Source organism: Nuphar pumila, chromosome 10 (genome assembly GCF_984573655.1).
Source record: "Nuphar pumila chromosome 10, dmNupPumi1.hap1.1, whole genome shotgun sequence".
Lineage (NCBI taxonomy): Eukaryota > Viridiplantae > Streptophyta > Magnoliopsida > Nymphaeales > Nymphaeaceae > Nuphar > Nuphar pumila.
The window spans coordinates 108,899,900-108,920,438 of record NC_143258.1 but is presented as its reverse complement, the minus strand read 5'-3'; the positions used below and the strand labels follow the sequence as shown (position 1 = coordinate 108,920,438).

General features: G+C 35.9%; 1 protein-coding gene across 1 annotated transcript; it reads right to left on the bottom strand.

The window, feature by feature from the left end:
• Nucleotides 1-3,763: 3,763 nt before the first annotated feature.
• LOC149827846 (thioredoxin H2-2-like) lies at nt 3,764-5,345 on the bottom strand. The gene is made up of 3 exons (XM_090019689.1): nt 5,095-5,345; nt 4,261-4,383; nt 3,764-4,130 (listed from the first exon to the last, which is right to left on the bottom strand). Exons 1-3 carry the CDS (start codon nt 5,221-5,223, stop codon nt 3,999-4,001), a joined length of 384 nt encoding a protein of 127 aa, XP_089875815.1. The 5' UTR covers nt 5,224-5,345; the 3' UTR covers nt 3,764-3,998.
• Nucleotides 5,346-20,539: the final 15,194 nt, after the last annotated feature.

Here is a 20,539-nt window from a genome sequence, read left to right as displayed (position 1 = left end):
CTTAGAATGCAGAAATAAGAAAATAAACGCTCATATGATATGATTTGAAAAAGATTTTTGTACAAAACATGATGCATGCCTAGAATTCTTGAAATTGCTTTGAAAATGTTTTGAAAGAAGATATTTTGGAAAATCATGATGCATGCTTGGAATCACTTTAAAAATGCTTTGAAAAATGACATATGTTGAGAAAATCAATTTTTGAAAAAAGAAAATCCAGATGATTGGGCATGTGGCCCTATGATGCACCATTTTTCATTCTCATTTCGAGCAATTCTGCTCATTTCGATAAAAGATCATAATGGAGAGGTAGAGACGAGGCTTCTCAAAGGTTACGAGAAATTATTCAGAATGATGGATAGTGCATGTTTCTTCGAGATCGGATTTCTCATCTTGTTGCAAGTGGATCTCCACCTGTGAATGAAATTTCTGGTTTTTTCATTCTCTTTCTGTCTGAGGTTGCAGAGATAGTTCAAAGTTGGTAAAGCCTCAGTGTTGAAGAGAAATCACTCGATAAACAAGTTGACAACCTTGTCAAATTCTCACAACTCGATCGAATTGATGTGACCTGCATACCATTTTGTTGTTGTGCCTTTCAGGCTGCGAAGAAAATATCTAAATAGGGCTCTGTTGTCTTTTCTAAATTGGTTGCACTCCGCGAAGAACATGGCCAGGTGGACCTTGGGATTGCCAGTGCCATCGAATTTGATGAATTTTTGAGAAAGCTCCTCCAGACTATCACTCCCTTCGAGGCCATCATAGGAATCCTCATTGGTATAAACTTTCTTGCCCTTATCCCGGGCATGTAGATCTTTGACCATGCGGGTCATCTCTTTGAGTTGTAACTGGATTGGATCTTAGATTGTTGGAGTCTGAATCTTTAACTGGTTAACAAATTCAAGCTCTTGAATCTGAATAAGCTTTTTAAACGGTGGAGGAGTTTGTAGAAATGCCTCCTGCTCCTCTTTAGAGACTTCTCCCACTGAATCTGTTCCTTCTGAAGTGCTATCGTGCTTGATTTTCTTGATATGCTTCTTCACTGATTTGCACTTGATTTTCGTCTTGGAGGGCACCTTCCCTGATCTTGCCTTGGCTTGTTCTGACAATATTTTTGTCATCCCCACCTTGTTAGCCCCATCCTCTTGATGAACTTGGGAAACTCATTCTCTCTTCTGTTGTGATTCTATTGAATTGCAGCGAAACTGTCTTTTTTTCAAACCTTGTCTGAACCATACGATAATACCAAAGCTCTTTGCAGAACAAAGAATGGTTAGACCGCTAACTTTTTTTTTGAGAAAGACTTGAGTAAGAGTTAAATAATAGGAATCAAGTTGACAATTGGAAATAATATCTCATTACCAGGGATTGGGTCGTCACAGAAATTTCGACAATTGTGTTATCACCCCTACAAAGGAGGTAAACAACTAAAATGTGCCTTGTTACCCAGGTGGGGTTGTCAACGAGTTTGAAGATGTCACATGAATAGAATAAAGGCATGAAATGAAGAAACAATTGACAAAAATTTGACAATTAAGCAAGAGTGTTTCATTACAAGAAACTGGGTCGTCACAAAAATTATGATAATTGCGTTGTTATTCCATGAGAGAAAATAAACAACTAAAGGATGTCTTGTTACCTAGGCGAGATCGTCAACCATGATGAAACTGCTAAAGTTTTGAAAAAAGAATGCCTTTTGACAAACGATCCATATGAGAAAATAAGAAAACTTTATTGAATATCATGGACAAAAGGAAGGTGAGTGGATAATTTTCCACCACTCTAGATATTCAAAAGACATATTAGAAGGAATAATAAAAGAGCTCCATTTATTAAAGATGAAATGCGGCAAGATCGAGATTTGATTGAAGAATCAAGATCCAGGATAAAAAAGAGAGAAAAAGACACGTGCCTGGGTTTTTGAAAATAAATAAAGAATTTGGAAAAGACACCTAAGGTTTTGAGAAAATTATTCTGAAAAATAAAAAAAATATAAGAAGCAAATAATAAGGATCGTATAATCAAATTCATATCGCAAAGCTGCACAAACAAAGATGCACGTATAACACTCCATAAAGGCTGACTTTATCATACAATTTTTTTGAAAAAACTTATAGGTTCCTACCCTATCTATAAGGGTTCAAATCATCTGTGTCCAATCATGTTATGCCTATATACTTAAGTCGAGACTCAATGTACGTGGCATAAAATATCTTCAGGGTTATAAGGGTATGACTCTTCGACATCCTTGAGCGCCTGCTGATATACTTTGGACTATGACTTTCGGTACATGATAGGGGGGTATTAACCCAGATAAGTGACCCAATTGTGAGGCTTTGTCTCAAACTATGGTTAAGGGAGAAAGCCCAGCAACGTGGTGGTCGGGACAACATAGGTAAGAGATGTTTTGTAAATATGAGTCAAGCATGCACAAAATCAGAGAGTTTTAATGCAATTTGACTTAAGATACAACTTTAAATAAAAAGAACATACACTTGCATTACAGAGTTTGCATTAAGCCTAGATTGAGGAGGGTTGTATTTGACCTAGGTCTAAGTGAGCATGAATAAACCTCCTTAATCAGTCCTACTAAACCACACCTAAGCCTACATGCACTATGTTAGCTGGGTTAGATTCTAGGCTCCTAGGTTCACAAATAAAGCCTAACATTGTAAAATAATAACTTAGACAGTTAAACAAGACAAAGCATAAGTTCAATCACTTTGAAAACAAGTCCCATCACAATCGCCAAACTTGTTATCATGCAAAATTTTACTTTCGCAAGTCAACTGACCTTTTAAAAAAGATTTTGAAAACTCACATCCGTTTTGAAAAATATGAGGTAAAATAATACCTAAACTGGGATAGACCTAGGGGTTAAACTCCTACACTGTACTACAGGGGGTCGACAACTGTGAAAGGAGGGTGTCCGAAATGGACCTGAAAAATTTGGAGTGATTACAATATGTAACACATGGATGTTTGATGATCTTTCATGGATTATGTGTTGCTGCATCAAACGTGACGCTGAATCATTTCATTTGTACCGACATTATGACATTTGTACTGACATTATGATGTACTGGGCCATTCTATGTTCTCTTGGTGACATAGCAATACTCTCTTCCAACTACTTGAACTCCTCTGTATGAATTCTCTATTTTGTTGCACATAGCCTACTGGAAGGACTATTTGTGAAGCACAACAATGATGAAGTTAGACTGGTTTTCAATGGAAGTCCTTAATAAACAGTAAGGATCATGCACAAATGAAGAAGAGAAAAAGATTCGTGCAAGTATACGTGAAGATAATGTCATATGCAGCATGTAACTAACAGATTCTTTAAACAACCCTTCGATTTCCGCTGTGTTCTGCTGTCATCACAATGGTTCTTCATGTATTTTGAAATCATCAATATTGTGTGGGAATAAAATCTTCCGTGTCCACTATCCTTCATAAAAAGGCCACTGGACAAATCAGATTCTGCACGAGTGCATGGACTAGCAAAAAGAATACAAAATTCTAAGAAAGAATGAACTTTTCCAAAGTGCATCATCATAAAAAAAACCAATGGCAACTTCAGTCTCTGTCCACATTGTCATCTTATCACAACCTCTCCATATGTACATTGCATCACAATCATTAAATTAGCAACCAAAGGAATCAAAATCAACGAAAGAGAAAAGGACAGCTAGATCTTCTAGAGAAATTTGTAGGCTACGCAGCGACTTTCAGCATAAATGCATTAAGCAATCTTGCACCAATAGAAACTGAAACTACAAATACTTTTATTCCATTTTGAACTTCAAACTAAAGCAAGTACACACTATTCCAAAACAGCAAAGCAGCAAACACAGTAGTTTGATAGTCAAAGCCAACTTAAGTGCTTGGCTGTTAAGATCTCACTAACACAACCATGCAAGTATCACCATGATCTCAGTAATGGTAGCCATATATTCTCCACACTATCCACCATATCAGATAAAAGAACTCTAATCGAGTCAAGCCATATGGCTCTGGATCTTCCTCTCTAGGTCATCTTTCTTAGCACCAACAACTTTATCAACTTGTTTCCCGGCCTTGATAAGGATGAAAGTAGGCATTGCCTCAATCCCCCACTCCCTAGCAACATTCTGTATTGATTCCAATAAAAGAGAGCAACCAAATTATCAAAGTTGTAAACTCACATCAGTAGCAAAAATTAGTGCAAAAGAGGAATGAAACAGAGAAAAGAAAACTGAAAGGCAAGGAGTCATCTTGTGCCTGCAATTCATCCACATCAATCTTCACGAACGAGACGTCGGTGAACCTTTTTGCAAGCTCTTTGATAGCTGGCTCAATGAATCGACATGGTCCACACCAGGATGCACTAAAATCGACCACCAGCTAAACACAAATTGCAAGAAAATCAAGATTTTCAGAAATTAGTCTGAAATTTTCACTAGTTACATCCAAAGTGCACATTCAATCCACAAAGTATCTATCAGAGATGAGGTACTAAAACTTCATTACAATTTGAAAAGACAGATGATGAGATGAGAGCCAAGGAAATCAACTCATCTGGGCTAGAAACAATTACAGGGAAAAAAAAGATAGTAGTACATCAAACATGCCAAAGTGACCGTACGACCAACATTTTACAGGAGGAAGAAGAAGAATCCACCCAATATGATCCAAATTTCAAAAACAACCACTGCCCATTTCTTAGATGCTATATGAAATCAGTCAAAAGAGTCAATCAGCATGTTGGGTCACTAAGAAATAGCTTACGGAAAGATAGAGAGAGAACCAGCCAAATAAGAAGATCATTCACCAAAAACATGAATCAAATGCCAAAAAACAACCACTGCCCATTTCTTAGATGCTAACCGAATAAACAGAGCGAGAGAGATAAGAATAATCCACCAAATATGAACTGAACGCCAAGAAAAACGACTATCCATTTCTTAGATTTCATTTGAGATCAACACAATCACATCAGCTTGTTGGGTAGTTAAGAAATATCTGTGTGAGAGAGAGACCACCATGAATAATGAATGAGAAGGTAAAATTATCAGATCCAGCTGATGACCAACAAGGGGAGGCTGCAAAAATTACCAGCTTATTGGTAGCCTTTATGGAGTCGAAGTGAGCATTCCAATCTGCTGGTGTATGGATGGCAAGGACGGCATCTGATGGGTCTTCGGCTTCAGAGGGAGGTCTGAAGGATGAAAATATTGCCCCCATTTTCTTCAGATGATGTTTCTTGGGAGTCTCTGGTGCAGAGTTTTGGGTATTTGACCAACTCTGTGATGAGCTCGTCGTATATGACAGGTTAAATTCTACAGGCAGTCAAATATATAGACAAAGAAATAGTGTTGTAAATATTGAAGGGGCCTTTACGGGTGGTATAGGTTCGAATTCCATGAGCCTCCCCGCTGTAAAACGAAGCATGACGACAGCCCTCGAAGTTTTACACTATGCTTCCCTGTATTATTGGTGTCATCATTTGCATCTGGACCGTCGGTTTGGAGGTTGTGGACTAGATTCTTTCTTCACCTTGGATGCCCAGTTCGATAAGGATGCCAATGCTCACCATCGTGAGCCACTTGTGTCTGTCCAGGACAGCATATCAAATGCGATCACACTGCACACTTATAGTGTGTCGCTGCACCTGATCTACCCACCATTTTTCGTTGGGTCTTACGGAAGACAGGATGTATCCCAGGGATGGAGCGCAGTCAGGTGAAGTAGCACACTATTGCACTTGATCCGTCCTCTCTATCGAGGGCTGTCGATGGATTGGGTATCTGAGCCCATATGGATGTACACAAATCTGTCCAAGTGACGAGCATTTGGGGATTGTTCTTGTGACAAAGTCAAGCCGAGCTGGCTCATTTATAAAAAAAAATACATTTTAAAGGGTGAAAATAATAGTACTTGGCCTTTGTTCAAATTAAACTGCAGGTGATAGGATTTGAACTCTAAACTTATTGCTTGAAAGCCAAATACTTTAACCATTTTTTCTACGTTTCACTCTAACATAAAATATATTCAAATGTATTTATTATTGGTTAATGACCATGTATGAGTCGAGCCGAGCTGAACACGCATTCATCATGTTCAGCTTCCCAAGCATATTTGATAAAATTCAAGACCATGATCTGGTCCATGAGTAGCTTATCTCTTTTTTCAGTTCTACTGTGTTGGACTATGGATTGGGTCCAACTTGCTGTGACCCGGTTTGACACGGGTCTATCTAGGAAAACATAGAGTTTCAATTGTGGTGGGGTAGGTTATCATTCGATTACTATTTTGAATGGCATGGTAATTATAGTAACCTCCCACATTCTTCACTATTTAGAGTTCACATGTTTGATGAGAGTGTGCGATATCGGTTTCTCTTTTTCATTTTAGGGTCCTGCTCTCCTTTCAACTTTAAGGCCTGGCCTCATCGAGGGCGTTGATTGGTTGAGGAGAACGCCAACAACCCACATCCATCAAAGTTTCCTTTGGATCAACAATGGCTGCTTTCGGTAAGTAGTGCTCTCCCTTTATGTTTTTCACCAACATTGGGTTATGAGCCTACGCTTCCATTGTGTGTATCTTCGGTGTGGTTGCGTTGGCAGACTCTACCGGCGAACATGGTCGAGCTTTCGAGAACACTCCCTCATCCCATTTTTATCACCCCTCTCTCTCCTTCCTTTTTCTGCTATCATCACCACGACCATTGACAGATACTTGCGACTCATGGCGGTTGGCCGCTGGAGACCTATAAACACCCCAAATTTTCTTCATCCATTCTCAAACACTCCCCTTCGTGTGGATGCCAACCCTGGTAGGTCAGTACAGGAGTCTAACCCCGAGTTTGTCTTAGGAGATTACCATTTACCCACATTTATTAGAAAAATTACTATTTTACCCCTAGGTCATCTTAAGTTCACACTCAATCGGAGTCAACTAAGCTCATTCTTAAGCTCAGAACATTTAGAATGTCAGTCGTTTCTAGCTCACTTGAGCTCACGATGAACATACCATGTTCATTTCTGACCATTCCTGCCAAAATAGGATCATTTCTTAATAAATGAGCTCATTTCTCACTCAAATCCAAGCCAATTATTTCGAGTCAGTCATTCTCAGTCTGTCATATTCCCTTGAGTCTAGCTTGAGCTCACCAGGAGTTCAAGTGCTCCAGTTTTAGTTCAAAACTACTTTCAAGTGTCAAAGATCCCTTTTTAGCCCATTTTAGCTCTTTCAGCTGAAATTGAGTTGAGTCCAGTCAGTTGAGCTAGCGTTTAAGCTTCAGTTTTAGTTCATCTTAGTATTACTGACCTTTGTTCCAGCTCAAACCCAGTTTTCGTTTGTAATTCACCTCACTTCAATGACCATTTCTCGCTATTTCTCTAAAAATGACAACATTTCTTGACAATTCAGTCCAGGAGTCTAGTTGAGTCAGTGTCTTGTTAGTCCATTTGAGTTCTGAAACCCTAGAACTCAGCTCAATCCAGTTTATTTTAGTTTAAATCAGCTAAAACATCAATTTTTAGTGTCACTCTGGCCCGATAGAACCCAAAAACCATTTTTTGAACCCTTTTGCCCATTTTTGTCAAAATTATCACTTTCTGAACTAGTACAACTGTCAATCGGGGCCTAATATCCAAAATTCTTCGTCCAGGGTTAGCATTTCGCATGACATTTCATATCATTTCTAATCATTTTATAACATTTCATCATATTTCATTTCATTTTCGAGATCTAGAACTCCAGTTTTGAAAATTTTAATCCAGATTTGAATTTTAAAGTTTTCAGCAGTCAAATTTCAAACCCTGGGTTTCCAAAATTGACATTTTTACCCTCAGGTTTCTAAATTTGAAAATATTTTCTCGAGAAAACAGTCTAGATTGTTTTCAAACTTAGTTTTTCAAATTCTAAAGTGGATTTGCTCCTTAACGGGGTACAAAACTTCAAATTCTGAGCTTATTTCAAAAACTGCCAAAAATAGTCAAAAGTTTTTTGAGGAATTTTACAAAGTCATTTTGCTTTTGTCACAAGTGGGACCCACTCTGAGTGGTGTCACACTGAAGCTTTTGGTTTTTATTTCAACAATTTCTTTTTTAGAAATTGTGTGGGCCCACTCTGAAACCCTTTTTGAAAAACCATGTGGACCCACTTCAAGGTGGCGCCACATGTAAAAAGAAAAAAAGAAAAAAAATGAAAAAAATCAGTTTTTTCTTTCCTTTCCTCTTCTTTTCCTTCCCTTTTTCCTTTCCTTCCTCCTCCTCTTCTTCCCTTCTTCTTCTTTCCCTTCTCTTTCTTTCTTTCCTTCTTTCTTTCCCTCCTTTCTTCCTTTCCCCTTTTTCCTTTCCCTCCTTTCAAGATGCCATAAAGGGCACCATACGGTGGATACTTTTGGCCCCCTTTTCATTAGCTCCTAAAAACCCTAGTTCTATCTCTCATAACAGACCTAAGTTCCTTTTATTCTTGATTGGAATAAGGAAGCACCATACGACAACCCTTCTCTTTTCTCTCCTATTCTATTCTCTCTCCAACCCTCTCTCATTTTGGGAAGCAACAAGAGGCAATACAGGGGGGCCAATTCTCTCCAGCTCTGTCTCTCTCTCTCTTATGAAAAATAGGTTTTTAAAGAAAGAGTTTGAAATTATATGAATGTTATTTCAAATCTAATGTTTTTAGAGGATTTTTAAGCCTCACAATTTTTTTTCTGACATGGATCTAAAAATTATGGTTGTTTATGCGAATTTCGAAGAAATGATGATAGATACATGTTAGAGTTTATTTTGAATCACAAATATGAATATGCACAGTTTTATTTTTGAAAAACTAAGCAAATGAACAAAAGCACAAAAATGAGCTCAAAAAGTGAAAAAGAGCATGCGTTAGGTTGTTTGGATAATTTCACAATCCTCAGTAGATGGGATTTAGATGTAAGATGAAGCTTTTGAATTCTATTTCGAAAATGAGAGTGAAAAACTTCGTGATCTTTAGTAGCTGAGAACAGACACAAGTTGAAGTATTTGACTCTAACGTTGCAAAGGTAAATGAAGTCACTTTTATGTCTTAGTTGATATCTTTTTGTATGCATTAAAAAAGTATAGAAAATATTAGCATTGCACAAAGCATAAAAGCAAACCACACACAAGCTATAAAAGAAGAATAAGTGCGCAAAAGGAAAAAACATGGAAAAAAAAAGAAAAAGAAAAAGAAAGAAAAAGAAAAAGAAAAAGAAAAGAACTTAAAAAGAAAAAGTTTAGTGCTTAGAAATGTGATTGAGAAAAACCTGTGCGAAAAACATATAAGTGAGGATAAATAAATAATAACTTGATTCTATTGGATTTTCTAAGAATAAAACATAAATAATTGTGATATTTAAAAAAGTGAAAAGAAATTCTTTTTCTGTGGTGGTATATAAAAGACTCTAATTATGTTTTGATTTTGAAATAACAGGAAATATTTGTGAAAACAAAATCTTTAATTACTACTACTTATGAGGATGTATAATATTATGCATACATGTCAGAGATGTTTGTGGGTAGCATCACTGCAAACTCTCACGAGACCTTACTCGTCCACTGGGGTAACCCAGGGGTTGAAAGGGCTTGTTGCATGTGCTAAATGCAACCGTGATTCCTATGAAAGTAAGTTAGTGATAGTTTGATTTCTTGCATTTTTCTAGTTTGCTCGAGGACTAGCAAAACATAAGTATGGGGGTATTTGATCGTGCATATATTTTAGGGTTAATTTACATTAAAATATGCATGATTTCATGAGAAAATGTTTTTAAAACCCAATTTTATTCTAGTTTCGAGTAAATATATTAAAATGATTAAAAATTAGAAAATGCTTGAAAATTAGGTTTATTTTGCAATTTAGTCTATATTTTAATGTTTGTCATTAATATAGTATTTTTAGTTTTTTTTAAAAACAATAGAATTAAAATAGAGTTAGTTATATTTTCAAAACATAGGAAATATGAGTTGTTTTGTAAATATATATATTTTTGGAAGGTAGTTTTTCAAAAAAATGAAAAAATCGTGTAACAACCCCACTTACTGAATTCGTTTTAAATTCACAAAAGAGGAAAATTTCCGCCGTCTCCCCTCTTGCGCCAATTCCTTCCCCTTTCCCCTCTTTTCCCTCTCTTTCCCCTCTCTTTTCCACCTCCGGATTCTCCTTCCCTCTCTTTTCCCCCTCTTTTCCCTGTCTTTCCCTTCTCCCTCTTTCTCTTCTTCCTCAATCCGGTGGAGATTGTTCAGTCCGGCAATGGCGTACATGGTGGAGGCCACCTCTCTTCTAATCCCTCTGATTTCACGGTAAGTTCTTCTTCATCTTCTTCTTCTTCTTTCTTTTCAATCCTTCTTGTTTAAGTTTGTTTACAGAAAAAACAAAAGAAAAAAATGTAACTCGGCTATTGATTTCTGCATTTGTTTCTCTGTTTTCTTTCTTTTCAATCATTCAATCGTTCTTGTTTAAGCTTCTTCATTTCCAGATTTTGTTTCATTCTTTTCATGTCGTGATTTGATTTCCTGTTTTGTTAATTTTTATTTCCGTTTTCATCATTCTCATCTGTTCATCTTGTAATCTGTTTGCATTTTCCCTCTTTCATTATTGTATTTCATTCCAGCATCAATTTCATTTCAGCATTTACCGTGAATTGCATTCATTTTCTTCTCTGCATCACATTCTGTTCATCGTCATCCTCAATCTTCAATGTTGCGCATAATCACTTCATCCTGCATAGTTCATTAAACTCCTGTTTTGCATTTTTAATTTCCTGTTTTGCCGTTTTTCACAATTTCTGTTTAGCGTTTGCTTTTCTGCTCTTTCTTTGATTCATTTGTTGTTCTGTTTGATCTGTTGGTTACTGCATCACATTTCATTTTCATAAATTTTCATTCATTAGTTGTTTTGCATCATGTTTTCATTCATCGCATTAGATTTTTGATTCACTCTTTCTCACTTCTTTTAAATTTTTTTTATCGCATTAATTCTTTGTTTTCCCTGCAGTAAAGTCTTGCATTCATTATAATTTTGTCGATCAGTTGTTAGATCCCTATTTCATTCATTTACTGATATTCATTTTTGGCTTTTCTTAAGTTTTTCAATCTCCTATTTGTTAAATGATTTCCTGTTGATTAATTTCTGAATTTCTTGTAATTTTTTTTCTCTGTAATTTCCTGTTTTTACATATTTCAGTTTTTAATTTCCTGTTTTTCAATACATTTCAATTACTTTTTTGTTAATCCTTTGTTTTTTTATTCAGTAAATTCCAGCTTTTCTTAAAATCTAATTTCCTGTTTTGTTTAATTGTTTCTAATTCCTTGTTTTTAACTTTTTCATTTTTCTATTTTTGCTCTCATTTCCTGTTTTTTTTCAATCCTTTATTTCCTGTTTTACAAAGTTATCTTTTGTTTTGTTTTTCTTTTACATTCAGTTTTTCCGGCTTTGTTTTTACACTTTTCATGTTTTCTTTCATGCTTTGAAGTACTGTTTTTCAACTCTTTGATTTTCTTGATTTTTGTTTACTAATTGCCTATTTCTTTTACATTCTGAGTTTCTTACTTTTCATTACATCTTCTGTGATTTTTCAATTCTTGAATTTCTAATCTCCTGTTTTGATTTCATATGCTTTCATAATTAGTTTACTTTACTGTTAGATATTAGTTAATGGAATATTAATTAGTTGTTAGTTAAGTAAGATAATTAGCAGTGTTAATTAGTTTGTAATTAGTTAGTTATTAGTTAGATGTAATTAGAAATCATTTTCATTTAAACATGTCGTTTAGAGTTCTTTCCTGATTTCTTTCATGCTTTTAGCATTTGATTAGTATAATCTGTTTAGTATAGTTGCTATTTCTATGTCTTGTACTGCTCTTGTTCCTTTGACTTGTACAGAATCGCACAAGAGTGGAGCAAAAGTGATCGAATAACACAGAAGCACAAGAGTAGAAGATTTTTGCTTTTATTTTTAGAATTAGGAATTTAATTCTGGGTTTGTAAATAATGTTTTTTACTCCCTCTGTGTAGGGTATTCATTTGTTGTAATAAGTAGTTACTTAGATTTCTTTTCTTTCGTACTTTTTTTCTATTTCGGCAAAAAAGAATAGTTTAATTGTTTGTTTGAATACAAAATATTCCCTTTCCCTAAGTTCAACCCGGTCTCATCCACTAGTGAGAACCAATTTTTATTATTTGATGTCTGGTTTTCACATGCTCTTCATTTAAAAATCTTTTCAAAACTACAACAGATTTCAAAAAGGACATCAGTCGTTAAATCAAAGGTCCCAGTTTTTCACTGGTCGTTAAATCAAATGTCCCAGTTTTCACTGGTCGTTAAATCCAAGGTTCCAACTTTTGCTGGTTAGTAAATCAAAGGTCCCAACTTTCGCTGGTTAGTAAAAAAAAACCCAACTTTCACTGGTTAGTAAATTAAAGGTCCTAGCTCTCGTGGGTCATTAAATCAAAGGTTTTAGCTTTTGCTGGTCAGTAAATCAAAGGTCCCAACTTCTGCTGGTCATTAAATCAAAGTATCAGTTCCCACTAGTCGGTAAATCAAAGGTCCCAGCTTTCGCTGGTCATTAAATCAAAGGTCCCAGTTCCCACTGGTCGGTAAATCAAAGGTCCCAGTTTTCACTGGTCAGTAAATCAAAGGTTCCAGCTTTTGTTGGTCATTAAATCAAAGGTTCTAGTTTTTCACTGGTCAGTAAATCAAAGGTTCCAGCTTTTGTTGGTCATTAAATCAAAGGTTCTAGTTTTTCACTGGTCGTTAAATCAAAGGTTCCAGCTTTTGCTGGTAATTAAATCAAAAGTCCCAGCTCTCGTTGGCCAGTAAATCAAAGGTCCCAGATTTCGCTGGTCAATAAATCAAAGGTTCCAGTTCCCACTGGTCGGTAAATCAAAGGTCCCAGCTTTCGCTGGTCAGTAAATCAAATGTCTGAGTTTTCACTGGTTAGTAAATCAAAGGTTCCAGCTTTCGCTGGTCATTAAATCAAAAGTCCCAGCTCTCGCTGGTCGTTAAATCAAAGGTTCCATCTTTCACTAATCATTAAATAAAAAAGTTCCAGTTTTTCACTGGTCAGTAAATCAAAAGTTTCAGCTTTCGTTGGTCAGTAATCAAAGGTTCCAATTTTCAGTGGTCGGTAAATCAAAGGTTTCAGCTTTCGCTGGTCGGTAAATCAAAGGTTTCAGCTTTCGTTGGTCGTTAAATCAAAGGTCTCAATTTTCACTGGTCAGTAAATCAAAGGTCTCAATTTTCACTGGTCAGTAAATCAAAGGTTCCAACTATCGTTGGTCAGTTAATCAAAAGTTCCAGCTCTTTCGCTGGTCATTAAATCAAAAGTCCCAGTCCTCACTGGTCATTAAATCAAAAGTCCTAGTTCTTTTGCTGGTCATTAAATGAAAAGGTCCCAGTCCTCACTGGTCAATAAATCAAAGGTCCCAGCTTTCGTTGGTCATTAAATCAAAGGTCCCAGTTCTCATTGGTCATTAAATCAAAAGTTTTAGCTCTTTCGCTGGTCATTAAATCAAAGGTCCCAGCTCTTTTGTCGGTCGTTAAATCAAAGGTCCCAGTTTTTACTGGTCATTAAATCAAAGGTCCCAGTTCTCACTGGTCGTTAAATCAAAAGTTTCAGCTTTTGCTGGTCTTTAAATCAAAGGTCCCTGTTCTCATTGGTCATTAAATCAAAGGTCCCAACTTTCGTTGGTCATTAAATCAAAGGTCCCAGCTCTCGCTGGCCAGTAAATTCAAAGGTTCCAGCTTTTGTTGGTCGTTAAATCAAAGGTTCCAGCTTTTGCTGGTTGTTAAATCAAAGGTCCCAGTTTTCATTGGTCGTTAAATCAAAGGTCCCAGTTGTCACTGGTCATTAAATCAAAAGTCCCAGCTCTTTCGATGGTCATTAAATCAAAAGTCCTAATGCTCACTGGTCATTAAATCAAAAGTCCCAGCTCTTTCGCTGGTCATTAAATCAAAGGTCTCAGTCCTCACTGGTCATTAAATCAAAAGTCTCAACTCTTTCGCTGGTCATTAAATCAAAGGTTCCAGTTTTCACTGGTCATTAAATCAAAGGTCCCAGTTTTCACTGGTAGTTAAATCAAAAGGTCCCAGTTCTCACTGGTCAGTAAATCAAAGGTCCCAACTCTTTCGCTGGTCATTAAATCAAAGGTCTCAGTTTTCACTGGTCATTAAATCGAAGGTCTCAGTTCTCACTGGTCAGTAAATCAAAGGTCCTAGCGCTTTCGCTGGTCATTAAATCAAAGGTCTCAGTTTTCACTGGTTGTTAAATCAAAGGTCTCAGTTTTCACTGGTCAGTAAATCAAAAGTCCCAACTCTTTCGCTGGTTATTAAATCAAAGGTTCCAGCTTTCGCTGGTAGTTAAATCAAAAGTTTCAGCTTTCGCTGGTAGTTAAATCAAAAGTTTCAACTTTCGCTGGTCGTTAAATCAAAAGTTCCAGCTTTCGCTGGTCATTAAATCAAAGGCTCTAGCTTTCGCTGGTCAATAAATCAAAGGTACCAACTTTCGTTGGTCATTAAATCAAAGATTCCAGCTTTCGCTGGTCATTAAATCAAAGGTCTCAACTCTCGCGCTGGTCAGTAAATCAAAAGTTCCAGCTCTCGCTGGTCAGTCTTTCAAAATCCAATTTTCACTGGTCGGGATTTCCAAAATCTAATTGCAGCCTCAGGTCCCATCAAAATTGATATTGAGTAATCTGTTTCACGAAGGATTCTTGAACATTTTGTCGATTTGCTAAAAACAGTTGTTGATCTCAAGCTTTTATTAAACAAAAGAATTGCCTGAGATTACCTCTAGTATTCTTTCCTAAAAAGTGAAGCTTGCTGCGAAAAAGAGCAAAATTCAAACCTTTTTCCTTATTGATCAACCAAAAGGATAAAAGAAATATCCTTGGTATGATTGGCAAAGAAATGTTTAATGATTTTGAAAAGCCAGAAGCAAATTGATATTGATCATGGCTGTGGTGCATTCTAAGATTTGATTCTTCTGGCAAAAAAGCAATGAAAATATTCTGAGCATTAAAGAATCCATTCAAATCCCTCAATAAAACAAGTATAATTGATTATCTGCAAAAGGGTTCTCTCAATTATCGTCAAGTTGAAGACTGATATGCAAGTTAGACCCCTCACGATAAAGAAGGTTCATATCATCTCCGAGTTGAAGGAGTGTGTGACGTATCCTTCCAGGGAAAAGTTCAGATCATCGCCAAGTTAAAGGCCGATGCGGTGAACCTCCCGACCAACTCTAAAAGATATTTGATTCATACCATCAAAAGATTTCAATCGAGAGAGACATCTTTATCAATTTATGGGGACAAGGAAGACCCTGATCATCTCCAAGTTGAAGGAATATGAAGTGTTCTTCTAGGGAAAATCAAAGCATCTCCAAGTTGAAGGTTGATATGATGAAAGTCTCGCCAAACCCCAACAAAAGAATTCATTTTTATGTCTTAGAAAGTGCAAAAAGTATATCTCAGATATCAAATTGCCAAAATTGCAAAGAATCATCTTTTCTTATGCGAAATTCTTTTATCAATATCTTTTCACTACTTGCTTTTATGAGATTGAGAATATTTTTCTTTTCTTTTTATATCAAGGAAATGGATAGCTTCCTTAAAGAAAATCAACAACATTAAAAATTTGAATTTAGCTCTTGAATCCGGAGAGTTGACCTCGTTGGAGGAAATACTCTAGGTAAAAGAGGACATATTTTTTTGCACATATGTGCACACTTTCAAGCGTTTGAAACAACTACAATTCTATCTTATTGGCAAAATTTTCTGGCTATTCAAAAATAAAATAAATACTCAATGTCTAACTTGATGCAACCTGGCATGGTTTACATCTTCAAAAAGAGTTGCCTCTTTCTGATGAGGTATTTCTTTCAGTCCCTTCATGGTTTTCTTCATCCTGGCGAGAAATCCATATTTTTTATATCCATTCAGGTAAGGATTGTACCTGGGCTTCATCTCACCAGGTATTTTTCAAAAAATGTCCCATCATGGTTTTTCCTCATTCTGACGAGGAATCCATATTTTTCATTCCAATTCAGGTAAGAGTCAAATTTGAACTTCGTTCTAACATATTTTTTTGTTCCATTCAGATCAAGGGCTAAACCTGAACCATTCTAAAAAGCTTATTTTGTCTCAACCATGAGACCTCTCTTTGATCAAAATCTCTCTTTTTCACAAATTTTGGGATCTTTATCCCAAAGACTCACCACGATTTCTTCGTCTCCTTTCATTCTCAAGGATTTCATTTTTTTTTCAAGTCGTTCAAGATAAGGTGCAAAACCTGAGAGTCATTTTCACAAAACAATTCCTTCACACCCAGTTCAGATTTTCCTGAATGGGGCATTTTATTTTTGAAATTTGGTGTGTTTTTCTTTGCCACTAAGCTCGGCTTTCAACCAGCTTAGCAACAAAGAGGAGCATCTGTAAACACCCCAAAATTTTCAAAAAATCCCTTTTTGCCCCTAGGCATTCACCTTCTAAGTTATTCATAAAGACAACTGTATAAATTTCCATTCACTTCTCAGATTCATTCTCTTGTTGGCCCAATTTCGAAATCCAATCTCATTTTCCATATTTGGCCCAATTTCGAATCTAGATCAAATACCCAAATCCAATTATGAGTTCGATCCTCCTGTTTTCAAAATCCAAAAAAATACAAAATCAATTTTTTGAATAGCTCAGACATCTCATCCAGATCCAATATCCATTTGGATCTACTCTTCTCTGTTCCTCAATTCGAGATCCAAACTCGAATGTTTTCTCAAAATCTTGGATCCAAATCCGTTATGAAAACTCAAATTTTAAATAAATTTCACAAACTCTCTTTTTGTAAAAACCTCAAATTTTAAAGCAAAATATTTTATAAAACCTCATTCAGATCCTCTCCATCATGTTTTTTTAGGTTTTTCTTTCAAAAATAGAAAAGAAAATTTTTCAAAAAGTAGCTTTTACACTATTTTGAAAGACCTTATAATCAGGACCCCCTTTTTGAATTTTTTTAAAATGTTGAGGGATCAATTCTGAAATAATTTTAACGGCTTCCTCTTATAAAAATGGCCATCGGGGTCGATCATTGCATCCACTTCTCACCCTTCCACCCCTATGATCCGTCTCTCTTCCCCATTCTCCTTCTTCTTCTTCATCTCTTTTCTTCCTCTTTTATTCCCCTTTCTCCTTACCCTTTTTCTCTCTAGTCTTTCCTTTTGGTCGACTGAAGAAAACTCGATCCACCCCAGCAAGTTATTCAGAAACACCATCTCCCTTCGATTGATTCATAGTAAGTAATTCTACCATTCCTCTTTTCTCTACCTCTCTTCTTATTCTCTTTCTTTCCTCATTCTTATTTTTCACATTTACTTTTATTTGTTCTTCACTGCTCCATTAATGCACCCATTGTAGTGTCAATCAACATATAGCAACATCGACCTACATGTTGCAATATCGTCGAAATATTCATATTCCAATATTTCTTTTTCTTTGTGATCTACTTCTGAATTTTCTTGGTTTACTTTTGTTCATGCTATTGTATATTTCTTTGCAATTTGTCTAAGATCATCATCAACATCATCATTTTTTTTGTATCATATTTCCTATTTTTATTCATCACTCTTATTTCACCCATTCTGTTTCCTGCATTCCTATGCTTTATGATTTCATATGTATTGCATTTGAACATTCATTGCATTCCATCTTTTGTGTTCTTCATCCGGCATCGCACGACATATACACCAAGCATACTGCAGCCTAAACCCTTCAGTGAAAGGTTTTTATCAACTTTCAATGGTCTTAGAGGTTGAAGGCACCTTTCTGTTTAAACTAAGGTTAATGGAAGGTTTTAAAATTCCCCGGTCCATGGAGTTCTATACCATAACAATGCCTTTCCCTCGAAGAATAGTTGTGTTCTTTGATGGAAATCCCTCTTTAAGCAATGTTTCAACAACAGAGCACGTTGTTAAATAGAAGATTATTCCAAGTGGGCGAGGTGTTCTTGGTAAAAGCCCTGAATCAATGTTTCTTGAATCATTAGGTTTTCCCCAAGACCTACTATGTGATCCCCTGGTTCATTTGCATTTGGCAAAGGTAGCATGATTGATGATAGAATAAGAAAATTTAAACAATGTGGTGGATATTGAGGGATGTTTGATGAAAAAAATGAATAAGGACCTTCTGTCAGTTGACATGGAGAAACGATTTTGTTGGGATGCATATAATTATGCCAAAGTAAGTCTCATTTTAGTATTTTCATCATATCTTTAGTTTCATTTATGCTTATGTAGGACATATGCATTCATATAGTCAGTTCTACTTTTCTTTCTTAATTTTTTATACTTTGTGAAAGATATGTTTAGTTCTGAATTTTTTGTGACTATTATCAATCTTGAATATATCTAAGCAATTGATTAAAATTGGTGTGATAAAATCCACCTTTGTCTATTTGATGATTCATTGTTCCTTTTTGAGAAGCTTTGGTGGTAAAACCAACTGTTTATGGAGTGGTGTTGAAGGAATGATTGCTTTGTTGTTTCAAAAAGCAATTGGTGTATGGGCACTTTTGAGGTAACAAGTTTGTTCTCATCTTTAGCATCACATTCTGATATTCTTAGAAGATCCTCAGTATGCCAAAAGGGGTAACTGAAGTTCTGTTAGATTTGTGCTTTGATGTTTTGTTCGAGTGTTGGATGGAGGGTCGATTGGTTTCTATTAGAAATTATGTCAGCTTGATTCTTATCTTTGAGGATTTTTTGGGTGTTACCTTGCTATTCTTGAGGTAGGGGACTGGAGGGAACTCATTAGTGACCGCAGTTTCTACTCGTTTGTTCTGATTATAGAGTCATAGTATGTTACACCCTTGATTGTTGTATTTTTTTGGTAGAGTTTGGAAAAGTATTGGGAATCTTGAGTAGAATATTTTTCAATGTTTGAGTTAAGACTTGAGCCTAACAGATATAAAAAAAAATGTGTGAATGGTTTGTAACGGTTTTAAAGGATAGCAGAGCCATAATTGCAGAAGGTGGTCAATATAATGTGTTAAGTTGAATTTCTAGGGGAGGCTGGGATTTAGAAGTGAATCTGAAATGGTTATAAAAGAAAGTAGGATGGTAATTGTAGTTGATTTTTGAGATTATATATTATTGAATTTCTAGAGCGGTTGGGATTCAGAAGTGACTATACTTTGGTAATTGGTTATTTGGGTTTATCATTTTCATTGAGATTTAGAGGGATTTTGCCCTGGGATGACTTTGAGTTTTAGACTAAGAGTTCATATTTCCACTAGTCACAACAATGATTGTTCTTAGAAATTAGTTTTGCAGCAAATTGATTTGCTGTGAGCAATCGATTTGCTGCAAAATTAATTCACTACTGTCAAAGGTAATTCATCAGCCTATGCCATCAATCCCCACACACTTTAGTACATCACCAGTCACATTAGTGACTATTTCTGAGATCTATTTGCAGAAATCAACTAGCAAGGCAACTTGTTGTTTGTTCCATTGATCTACTATTATATTGACCTACTGAAATCGAGGTGCTGGCTGAAGGCAACTTGCGGCTGCTACTGAATTTAATTTGCAAAAAATTGATTTGCTATCGACTTACTGCAAATAACTTTGTTGCTGCTAAAGAGGAATCCAATGTTTGTTGTTGTAAACTCTTCTTGATTTGCTGTCTTGAAGTGCTAAGTGAAATCACCATGATTTCCTGCATACTGAGTCTGGAAGACGCAATGTACTGTTAAAGACAATTTGTTGTGTTATATATCATCGATTTGAGCAGTCACATTCAGGAATCAATTTGGCAATCAGGTTGCTGCGATGGTGTGTAACTTACACACTTTTTTCGGTTGTTGTTTAAAACTCACACGCTGTATAGTATCTCTATTAATACCTGCACATTAAGGTAATCCATTGCATTGGTGTTTTAATTTGTATATAAATGCAAGTATTAATTATATCATAGCATATCATTGGAAGCTCCCACAGCACATCCACCTGTATTTCCCTGTTGCATCCATCACATTTCATGACTAATGAATATTGAGCACCAGCTCTTTGCATACATTAAGTTTTTTTCTTCAGGTACTGATAATATTTAATGCATTTGGAAGTGGTTGTATGATTCTGTCATTTCGACCACTTTAAATACCCGATTTTGTTCTATGGATTTTGGTAATCACTGAAGGTTGATCAAATATTCTGCAGGAAAAATGAAGCTTGGCCTAATTTTGTTCAAATTTCAGCAATCTTTTGCTGAATTTTTTTAGCTAATGTAAACTCATTCTCTGTTAAGCCTGCAATTTTATTTCCAACAATACTTCTCGTTATTGCTTGTTAAGCACACCTTCATCACTTGTTGTCTTCACTCCACATCAATTGTTGTCTTAACAACATCACCTTCAACCTCTCATTTCATCAGCACATCTTTTCATTTTACTAGCACAACATCCTTGCATTCACCCTCAGTTATTTACCCTTCACGGCATTATAGCATTGCCTGTGTATCATCCAACACCTGCACTTTCATT